This window comes from Bombus pyrosoma, linkage group LG4, assembly GCF_014825855.1.
Source record: "Bombus pyrosoma isolate SC7728 linkage group LG4, ASM1482585v1, whole genome shotgun sequence".
Taxonomy (NCBI): domain Eukaryota; kingdom Metazoa; phylum Arthropoda; class Insecta; order Hymenoptera; family Apidae; genus Bombus; species Bombus pyrosoma.
This window is the reverse complement of record NC_057773.1, coordinates 5395348-5407415: the sequence shown is the minus strand read 5'-3', so window position 1 is coordinate 5407415 and position 12068 is coordinate 5395348. Positions and strand designations below refer to the sequence as shown.

Sequence of the window (12068 nt, the reverse complement as noted above, 5' to 3'; positions counted from 1 at the left end):
CCCCCGTTTCAAACACGGCACACCGGTACCGTGGGCTTCCATGAACTTGCTTGAATTTTACGATTCGATCGGCCGAGTTAATCGTCTGCCATTTCTCTCTCTTTCTACCACTACGTTCTATGCTCCCGCCGCGGACCCTGGTTTTCGTGTAACGTTGCCGTTTCTGGATTTCATTAGAGTTTAGGGTAGACGTGTTCGGGAATTCGTTTAAAACAGATCTCGGTTATTCGCTGGAACGTAAGAACGAAATAGGGAAAGGGTATAATAACGAACAAATCCGTCGATAGAGCGTCTTTAACGAGTATTTAACGCTCGATGAATCCAGCGTGCGTAAATTTCTAAATATTTACGAATGACAAATCTTGGGGCGGTTTAGGTTCTATCGGGCTGATGCCATAAATTCATCGATAGCTACGCCCGCCGGCCGGTTATGCTGTCTAATGCAAATTCTTGTAACTTCTGCAAAATTACGGTCACTGGTCCTTGACAGATTTGACAGTGGTTGAGTTATGGCGGAAGGAAGGTCAGCATTTCTCCCCCCGAAAAGAGCAGTAAATCGAATAATTCGATTGATGCCCGTGGAGGGCAAAAGCGTACGCGCGAGCGAGAGACCAGGACCGCGTTATTCGAAAGCAATTGAGTCAATGTTAAGCAATACAATACACGGGTAATAATGGACTCTGGGGTGAATCTGGTCCCGGTGTGCTGTCCCCTACGCCACGAATATAGGGTGGGACAACGACGGCCTTTTGGATTTCTGTATGGGGCAAAAGCGCGCAGATGTAACGCGACAACAAACAGCCCCGATAGATTGCAATGCTTCCCTCGAGAGGTTGTTTCGTAAATTCGTAATAAGCCCCCGGGATTCTTCGATTCGAGTACACGTCTTAGCTATTCTATCGAACGCATAAATAACGCTGTCGATACATGATCAAGCTGATCGCGGGACCTCCGATTCGAAATTCGGTTTCTAACATGTCTCTAATACGCCTAAAATTGTAGTCTGAAATTAACATATCGTTGACTGGCTATCTTACAGTATAACGTAGCGTAGCTACGAGATATCTTCAGGAGTGAATAAATTTTGATATCACTATTTGCGTATTACGTGGATTTAAATATTTCAATAATTAGATAATTGCAGATTAATGTATTCTCGTGACCACTCGTTGGTATATTAAAAGTTAATAATATTCTAGTCACAGATTTGAATAGAGTTTTTCGTAAATCGAATCTTCAGATCATGCAGAAAGAATTTTATTCCTTTCGGAAAAACAATTACAAATTCTACCATAGAATTGTCAAAGGTAACGAATTGTTAATACTTGTAGAAGTTTGAAAAACAGCAAGAACGACGCAACGATTTTATCACATTTATTACACTCATTTTCTCTCCTCGATCTTCCACTGCATCTGACAAGTATCCGTCAAAAGACGGAAGTCTCCGCATTCCACGTATAATACACGTGTACCGAAACGGTTAAATTGGAATCAGAGAATTCCACTTCGCCTGAAACACGAAGATTCCTTTCATACCGTTCGTATCACTGTATCAGGCGCGTCCTGTACAAATAAACGTAGAATGTCCACAAATTGAGCCTACCGATACCATCGATTTACTTGACGCAAAAAGGAATACAAATTTGTGGTTTACCGATCCTCTACCAAGAAAAAAACCTAAACGCCGATTTACTCCACATGTCGCGACTGATATTCCTTAGCTTAGTTCTAACGACATAGCCCTTTTTGTTATACGCTGAGACACAAAACGTATCGCGCACGAGGATTCACCGCAGATCGCGGCAGTGCTCGTTGAAATTCCAGCCGGTTAAGAGGCGCAGGCTCGCGAGAATAACGCCGATGATCTCCCTGGAGGACAGGGAGACTAATGTGTCGTTGCCTAGGGATAGAAGCCGCTGTGGTCTGTGAAGTTTATAATCTAATACGCGTACCCTCGGCCGGCCACAAAACACTGAGTGCTCTCACCGCGGATGCGACCACTTTTGCGACCGCATATCGCTGCTCTCATAATCCGATTATATCAAATTACTCGCGTACCATCGGCATCCCTGCGCGAGCCTCGCGATGTACGAATCGATACGTCTATCTCTGTATACGCCGTGTGAAACGCGTCCATGGGATTTTTCATCGAGAAAACGTCAATGCTTTTCTCGTAGCCTTTTTTGTTTTTGTTTTTGTCACTCTTACTTTTCGGGAAAATTAGGTAAATATTCGTGCAGGTTGAAGGTTGGTTCGATCCCAATGCGTAGAATTTTGGTTTTAACTCTCCATAGACAATTTGAATCATTTTTGGCCTCGATTATATTTCACGCACGAATTTTTACCACACCGACAAAAGATTGTTGTCGTTTGACATAAAAACTAATTGTACAACGTAGCAAAGTTTCCCATAAGTGTTCTATAATTTTCCTAGATTTCTTGAAAATCTTGAAACGAAATAGTTCGCGCACGCAGTTAAAAAACCTCGCTAGAGGTTTGTTTCATTCGCTAAATATTATTATAAAAAGTACTGTATTTCCAATGTGTATTGTGTATGTTCTGTGCATTGTCGCACCTTCGAAACTGTAACAAACGCATAAACGTCCACGGCATAGCCATAACTTCCTGCGAATGTACTCAACAATTTTCCAAAAGTTGCAAAACGCCTGAAACCTGACTTCCACTTCCAAAATACGAGTCTACATTTTGTAAAGAACACGATGCAACGATGATTAGTGGCGGATCATGAGAAACAACGAAGGGGTGGAACGATTTAAAGGGGTTCGGATGATTCGATTCGGACCGGAAAAGAAGTGGACCGCTAGCGGCGATTTTTGTTCGCACCTCTCTGAGCAACGAGCAGCGAATTGCACCGGGATTAGTGTACGCGTACAAAACTCGGCTTCGGAGTTAGTCTTCGAGCTGAAGCCACGTCGGCCACGTGTCGAATGGCACGTGCCGAGAATATTTCGGGACGCGTTATTCACGCAATGACAGCAGAATGAATCGCAGCACGTGCTGCTCGACGTTTGACTGATACTCCTCATGTGTGAGTATGTGTGTGCATTTGTGTAGCTAATCTTGGTCGGGTCGTGGCGACACTCGAAATCGTTCGATCGTTAACTGTATCTAGTTTGATTAAGGTCGGAATATGTTTGGATATGTTTGTAACTGGTGGTCGAAATTAGATCCGAGATCGAAGATTTAGATTCGAGGATTAAATTGGGAGGCAGATTGTTATTAGTTCGATAGGAAAGTATTTAATCAATCGTACAGATTCTATTGTCTTTAAAATTGAGATTCTTATTTAAAATCCAAAAGAGTAAATTAATAATTTGATCTACGAATAGTTTGTCGAGTTAAATTAAAGCGAAACGCGAAAGTTTTACGAAATATTCTGATCCTCGATTGGAAAACGAATTAATAGCATTTTCATAGAAAAATGATTCTTACTTGGATCAAATAAATGCCGCGTATTTGTTTCTCTAAAGAAATTAGATGAAAATAAAAGGACGTTGTAGCCTGAATTTATCGTGAACAATAACGCACAAGCAATTTGAAATTATATGTTATTGAATCAGATAATCATGATATCAGACGATGGTTATTAGATTACATTCGTTTGATATTTTAAGCCGATGATAAAATCTGCGACTATTTACCGAAATAAAAAATAAATTGTACGCGATTCGAGAAGAGAATTCAAAAGTTTCCATTATATTCGTCCCTGTTTCCGTTGCAAACTTGTAGAAGACGACGATCCACAAACCCTTTTGCATGATACCAAATAAGGTGACGAAAATTCGAGTTTTGCGGGGAGTGCAGACAATGGGAGCTTACAAATTGAGCGGGACAAGCGATGTAACGTCACTGTGGTATCATCGTCTTCGCGAAGCACACCGACTTCTCCATTGTTCGGTGTTCCGAGGGTCTCCGGCGAAACTCGTGCCGATTTACTCGGCTGTAACGTCGATCTAAGCGATATCTCCTTTCTTGCTCGGCCTTATATAACCTCCTGGGCAACAGTCGCGAGTGAAATGTAGCCGCGACGCCTTCTGTGATTCGATCTGACGTTTACATAAGCTCGTCCACCGTTTCTTTTTCTCCCCAGGTACCGTCACTACGATTATTCTTCTGTTTTTCGAATACTCTGCCAGGTTTGATTCATACGATAGGTACACTTCTGTTTATAAATACTACGATAACTGTTGATCTTACACGGAACGTGATAATTCGAATAATTGTTATATTTTTTATACATCAACCGTAACTCAGATTATTAGAGAGACAATTAAAACAGGATCGAAGTTTGTATTCGTACGAGATAGATAGCTAAAGAACAAAAATTTGTAAATATTATTTGCAAGAGTCATAGGATTAATGACATCGCGTCTTCTATCTGGTGAATGTCTGATGACACTTTGATTTAAGTTTTATGATCTCTGATGATTTAAGTACCTAAACATTATTTACACCTCGCGTGAAATACTATGTGGTAATAAATTATAGCAGAAATAGTATATTTAATAGATTACCTGAATCTAAATATTACCTAAACAAACGTAGCTAATCATTTTACAAATTTACCTAACTATCGCCTAAATGTTGAAATACTCATGAACAGAGGCGTAATGGGATTGGCTCTCGAATTACTTGGATCGCGAGAATGATCGCGGTGGTATCGTAAGAGTAATCGCGGGTCGAGGGATCATCGACATCGAAGAATTCAATGACTCACCGTCGTCGGTGCGTTTTCTCTTGATGCTGTTGCCATTGGGATCCTGATGGTGCGTCGGGATTCCCAGGATGCCACTGATGCTGTAAGCGTTGGGAGCGGTTGCTGCTGGGTGACCTGCTGCAGTGGCAGGTGCATGGGCTATCACCGACACGGAACCGCCTGATCCTGGTTGACCTTGCTGCTGACCTTGCTGCTGCTGCGCCTGCTGTTGTTGATGCGCGTGCTTCGCCTTCTCCGCCGCTTTGTTCCTCACGATTCTGCGGACAATGGAGTCCAGCATAGTGTATAGAGTTACACTTGTTCATTAAAATAACCGCGATCAACTTGGTCTTCGCGGTTTTAATTACGTTGTACCGAGTAATGGAAACGGGTATTAGGCGTGACTTGGGCGGTTTAGATTCGACGAATCGAATTCTCCAAAACTTTCGGAGCAAGAGTGTGGTTGCATTGAAAGGAGTGAGAGCTTTTTTGTATTATATATTCTCTGGAATTTTTCTATTAAATGTTTGGGAATTAATTTATCAGATATCTGTAGTTACTTATAGAAGAAGTCTTCCTAGAGTTCTCGATACGGCTATTTTTATTCAAATAAAATGATACAAAATTTCATTGCAAAGTTAACGCAGTCTGAAGGTCTTAAGAAAAGATCTTAATATCTTAAAAAGTAAAAATACACGCGCGATTAAGGCATATAAGCTTTATTTAAATAAATATGGTCGCTTTATAGAGGTTGGTTTCTGATGAAAATTATTTGTCAGCATATGTCAGAGATAATGAAAACACGATTAAGTACTCGTTACGATACAAGTACTCGCAACATGTTTCCAAAAAATACGTATCGAATATTTGAATACAAGAATGTAAGAATTAAGCTACCGATACACGTTACATAGGTACCGTTCTATTAGAATAGGAAAATGATAAATCGAGGTTCCGAGCGATAGCGTGTATCTCACATTTTCTCGTGCGCACATTTTCCCTCGTATAACTAGAAACTAACAGATACCGGTCTTCCTAGCTCACAGTTGCGGATGATTAATTACGATTACGCGGGTCACTTCGCGCACGATCATTCTCTCTACCTACCGCGATCGCTCGAACGCGCATCAGCACTCGCTTCTACGATACACGACTCTGTCATTCCACCATTCTACGTTGGTATTCGTGAACCAACACACAACAACGGAAGTAACGCGTGTCGTTCGCCATTGTTCTGGACAGGCATGTCAGAGCGCCTCCACCTTCGATATAGAATAGCTACGTGACTCTGCGGAACGGTCGCGTATCATAATCGCATCAAGGAGTCCGTAGACATCAGACAGAGCTATAACGAAGTCCCGTGCCTCCTCCCCAACTCCTCTTCCCGCCCTTCCGACCCACCATCCGGCCGTGCACCGACTGCTTATTATCCATGATATATTATGCGTCCGGTTTCAATGGTCAGCCAGTTCTACGACGTCGGTATCAATTATCCTGGCGAATATTCACGGCGTAACGTTGTTAATCTCGCCGCGTGCCGGTTGTACCTAGGTAGCCCGGTTCACGGAAGAAGCTGCCGCAAAGAGGCTACAGGCGCCGATCGTTCAGCGACTACGCCCTTTCAGGCCTCACCATGTTCACGACGAACGGAAGTGATCGGGTCCCGCTAGTTAAACCGCTTTGGAAGCTGCTAGAAGCTTCTCTATGATGATCAAGTAAGGGTGGTCGAGCTTGGGAAGTTTTGTTCGGCGAAGGTTGATCGGCTAATTGCGCTTTTTGCTGGCTCTAGTCGATTTTTGATAATTTTTGTTAAAAAGTGTGATTATTTTATTATTTTAATTGTTTAAGCAATGCCGTTTAGATTTGGTGTGGATTTGTATAGATTTACTTAGGTTTGGAAGCTGCAAGAGGCATCGATGATGATTTTAAAGTCAGGGGATTAGTTTGAGGAAGCCTAGTTACGGTGATCTTTGTATTAGTAAAGTTGATCGGTATACGGAACTGGGGACTTGAAAAATATAGTTATCATCCCTTTGAAGGTGTGACAAGCATATGTCGATTGATTCACGATCGTGCTGGTGTCGAGTAGGAGTAATATTAGTCGAAAGGTTTTCGCGCATAATAGGTCAGCGGTTTCGCGCGGTAATGGGCGAGCGCGTAATGGATCGACATTAAGTCGTTCGTTTCTGGCGTGGATGTGTTTGTGGGCTAGGTAATCGTGGGGGTGCGAGCTACGGCGATCAATCAGATGACACCTGTTGCCCGATCTCCCTGGTTCGTTCACCACCTTCGCCAATTCGCAACAATTAGCAACGATCCTTATCAGGGCTAGACTCTGGGGTGACGCCGGGAGCAACGATCCTAAATCGTTCAACCTTCTAACGCTGATATCTCTATACCAAATTTGTACAAGAGCTTCGGTTTATACTACGATTCATCTTCTCATAGCAACATCTGTATAGTAAATTTGTTGATTTGATATCGAACATTAAAAGTACCTATTTAAGGACTACGGTACAAGATTTATGGCGAATAAGATCGTTTTACGATTATTTTATTTGTCGAATGATTCGAAGAATGTCGCGATTAAAATCGCCAGAAACAAATCAATCTTCTCTAAGTTCAATTTTCTCCAGTTTACGAATACGGTCAGAGCTTCTGTAATGTCTGATTAATTGCTGGAAATGGGCATATGTTGTTTTAATTGGATGTGTTCTGATCGATAGACGTATGAATATGTTTGCGAAGATGTACTTATGATGGCGAAGATAAGGAAATAGAAAGTGTATATTTTATAAAATTTCCCAATGATCAGATATTTGGGTTATTCCCGTTCGATTGATCGCCAGCTGTTCGAATCTTAAAACGTCTGACGTGCGTTCGGTTACAAAAAATCTGTTTGCCAGAATCAAATTGTTCCCGAGTTATTAGTATATAATTTATACTAGCCAACAATTTAACAATTGCTAAAATGTTGCGTAAAAGAGCCTTGATATCTTCATCTACTTTTACCATGCTCTTTCTCTTCTCTTTCCGCTCTTTTCCACCAAACACCGTATTATAAAAGGAACAATGGCCGTATTGCAACAGAACGTTAATAGTCGGTTCGTGTTTTAATTACCAGAGCTTCGAGGGGCTTTGATTTAGCCAGAAACGAAACGACCGATGCAAGGAACGATGGAAATCGTGGATCGTGTGTGTTCCGTGAAACGCGGCAAAACACAACGAGAGGGCCGGTGGTATAATGAGCGCGATCGACGATCTAATAAATGCTACGACGCCGAAGCGTCCGTACAACAGGTGCAGATTTTATCGGCGTACAGATGGTGCGAACCGTTGCCACACGCTGCGTTTCGAGAGCCAAATAAACGGCAGCTTTTTGAGCTGAAACTCACAGGCGTGCACGAGCCGCTTCCTATCTTCTAATTAGCATCGCGTTCGCTACGGTTTTGTTCGCTATCGATGCATTTATAAGTATCAACGACCGTTAACGATTCCCTACAGACGCAGCTCGTATGATTTATATAACTCCGCGAAATTTATTCGAAATTTACTCCGAGCACGCGGACTGTTTAACTGTTCTTTCTTCGTTTAAATTACGATTTTTTGTCGATTTCTCAGCGAAAATTCTATTTCTCGGTTCTTCGTGAGCTACAGGGAAGACAACATTGTTTAAAAGGAACAAGAGCGTATTGATTCGATAGGGAAACAGGGAGAATGGTTGAAGCTGGCCGACAGTCCTTTATGGTTAGATGTCGACGGGAAAATCGAGCAGCGGATGGGAATAAAGTTCGTACGAAACCCCAACGTTCTGTCGTTAGGACAATGTATTTCCCTTTTTGGTCTTTTCTCTCTTCGTCCTTCGGTTTACTCTTCTTCCGGATTTCTCGTTCGTTTAATCATTCAACTTTCTTTCCTATTCTATGAAACAAAAGTCGTTACCGTCTTACGTGGTCTTTCATTTCGTTTTACGTTCTTGACCGATTGACATTTAACTGGATAGTATTGTTGAAAGATCTGTAGGATCTTGATAAAAGATTTTCCTGTCAGGAAGATTTCCGTAGAATCGTACACGTGCTAATTGATTCGTTTTCTGCCTCGATGCAATATATAGGTCGATATTCAATCAGATATTCTTTCATCAAATTCCAAATAACCTTTTCTCATTCTTCGTCCCGGAAAACTTCGATCAACCTTTACCCTTCCAATAGTATACTTTTTATTCGATACGTTTTGCGTATCTTTGAAATCCTCCTGCGTATCTCAACATAAAATGTAGGTCGATTAATTCAATCAGATATTTTCTCGGTTTATGAATAACTTCGCTTCGAAGTGACTTTGTAGACCCACCATGGATGTAAGAAGGAGGGTAAAACTGTCGTTGCTGGAAAATCACATGGCGGTTTCCATTCACGAGGGGGAATGGGTATAGAAGCTTGCCAATCCTTCGCGGTGGCGAACAAGGAGCGAATTCACTCCGTCCCTCTAGCTTCCCCACGATGTTCCTCGTTGCTCTTACGACTACGACGCCTTGGAGAAGCCAGAGGTGGCGCCTGGAGGAAGGCCGAGTAGAATTATGAGGGTAGAGCGTGTCGAGGGTGCCACGTGGGAAGAAGCTATGCCTCCCCTGGCGCCATCAGATCGTTCCCCAACGGCCACTCCTGAACTAAACTGCTCGACTATCTACCCCGAAGTGCCACCAATCGCCTCTGCGAATTCAACTTTTCATAGCTTTCGTTTCAAGTTCCTGGATATCGTTCGAATATCGTCCAAATTGCGTTTAAACAAATAAACGGATACTTAAGTGATTCATCTGATATTGAAATTGCAATTGATGCTTAAATTAGTTATTTATAATCGTATTGGATATTACGAGCATACAAGGCTTAATTAGTGGTAGAAAATTCCTCTGAAATGTTTACCTGCTAAATGTTAATTTCTCCAGAAACTAATATTTCTATATTATGCTTCTACCTAATTGGAAACCCGCTTCCTATTTGTACCATCAGTTACACTCCATATATATATGCAATATTTTCGATATGGTAAGAAATCATGAGTTTTAACAAACAAATATTTCAAGTTAATTTGCTCGTATAAAAAAATTTCATCCTATATTTTCCATTTATCTCTTCATATAAAACTATTTTCTTCTTTCTGCTATTTCTTGACCACGTCGATTTCAGGATACTATGTATACATTCCAAGAAATTAATTCGCCGCTGTAATATCCACGATTGTTTACTTTGACGTTAGAATCGCATAAAACAGATCATCCTCCGGATACTAGAGGGGATGAAGTCTATAACAGACGAACGCGAACCATGACGTATGATGCATAACGGCTGGTAGCAGCGTAGGTCGATACTTTAAGACGTTCCCCGGTCGCCTACCTTCTCGGGACCAACGTAAAATCGCAGAGACGTTCCGAGCGTAGTAGCAGCATAGTTCGGTGGCAGAGGATGAGGTTCAGCCGTGCCACGGCTCTGGAACCACAAACTTTAATGTTGGCATTACTTTTATGCGCGACTTTATGCCAAGTATCCCATCAAATATATGACCCAAGCTCTTGCACGCTTCCCGGGGGGCGAGCACCTCTGCAACCTTCCTACTACCTTCCCTTTCCAACCCCCTCTCTCTTTCTCTCTCTCTCTTCTATATTCCACCAACCCCCGTTTCCACGCGCGGCTAAATTATTGCGAATAAAACTTTATACTCAAATTACCTCTACGCCAACTTTATCGCATTTCACCGGTACCAGCGCCACTCCTCCGCCACCCTCTGACAGTCCTCCCCCTTCGTCGTCGTCGACGACGAAGCTCGTCGCTGGATGGACTAAAATTTTCTCCGACGAACAGGAGTTAATCTCTATGGATTAAATACCACCTCTTATCGCCTCGATTTTACTATGGAGCTTTTCTTCATGTCTTCATTATCATCCCTTATGACCCATAATTTGTGACAGATCGAAGAACAAGATGATCGATACTGGTTTGTAAGTCAGTCCAATGGAAATTCTCCGTTTGTGGAAGAATTATTGAACAGAGGAAACAGTGTAATTACAGCATTGAGTTCCATGTTGGACGTGGGTCAAGATCGAATCCAAGTAGGATGCAGAAGAGAATATATATCAGGAATTCTGCTTTTGAATAAAACGGATAGAAACGGGTAGTTTGTTAGATACGTTCCGTTACAATCCCATGGAGGCAATTTCGAAACATAATATTGATAGCGATGGCCAACTTACGTAACGTTTCTATACAATGCACTACGCGAACTTTCAACCTTTGATACTCATTAATTGCAAAGGAAAGTCACTAAACGGAATATACTTATTATCATTGAAAAGTATCATGAGTATAGTCTTATTCTTAGTAAAGACACAATAGCCTGTTCGCTGAACCACTTGCTCGATTATATTTCGTCGATAGAAACGAATTCACGCCACTAATGCAGGGTTAAGAAGTTATTACGTGCTATTATATACATCTTCACGAGGATTGCGGGGGATTTCGGGTGGCTTTCGAGGATTTACCAGTCTCTTTCGGGGGCAGATGCTTCGAGCGTGCAACATTGGAACGGAACTCCCCTTTCTCTTTAACCCGAGGAGTCAAGGAGAGAGAGAGAGAGAGAGAGAGAGAGAATGGCGAAACGGCGTGGCAGGGTAAGGATAGAGATAGAAAAGAGAGAAAGAAGATCGGAGAACGCGGATGTTGGAAAGGGAAGGAGAATCGCAGGGAACTATTTCGTTGAGCTGTAGACACAATACGGGACTCGCTCCACGGCCATTGTACGCCCTTCAGAGGAGCACAATGGCTGGAAAAGGTGTATCCTGATATTCCACCACCTCTCGAGAGGCTGTAATATACCCCGGGACCGTGCTGTACTTGCCGCTTCTCGGTGTAGTACGGTGTGATTCTTGAACAAAAGCTACGGAGGAGGAAGCGGGGTTTACCGTTTCTCTCGCCAGTGTTATCTTTCACGGCGGGCTTAATTATTTTTTTCTGCTTTCTTACCGCGATCATGATCCCTGCTCGTACCAATCGACGCAGTTTACCTCGTCATTTACCTCGTCGATTTTTTCCCTCTCTGGCTCTTTCTTTCCTTCCGCTTCCTCCTCAGTATCTCCTCGGCGAAGGCGAATCGTTTCTCGAACGAATAATAACGAGAGGAACGTTCGACGTCTAGAAGTAATTCGTTGCAAATTCGCGCTTCGCCGTGTCGCAAAAAACACGCTTCCTTCTATGACGAATAATTGGGGGAATATTCGATTTCTACGAGTAATTTTCCGTTTCATCATTCACCGTGTCGAAAGAAAGGAACGTTTCTTCTCTGAAGAATAATCGGAAGA

General features: G+C 42.3%; 1 protein-coding gene across 11 annotated transcripts in view; it reads right to left on the bottom strand.

Annotated features, from left to right (window-relative positions):
- LOC122567215 (paired box protein Pax-5-like) overlaps positions 1–12068 on the bottom strand; it is a 196198-nt gene that overhangs the window by 9760 nt on the left and 174370 nt on the right. For all 11 annotated transcript variants that reach the window (XM_043725557.1, XM_043725561.1, XM_043725559.1 and 8 more), the window contains one exon: positions 4739–4995. In XM_043725557.1, coding sequence (XP_043581492.1) covers positions 4739–4995 — 257 coding nt within the window. The remainder of the gene's footprint in view (positions 1–4738; positions 4996–12068) is intronic.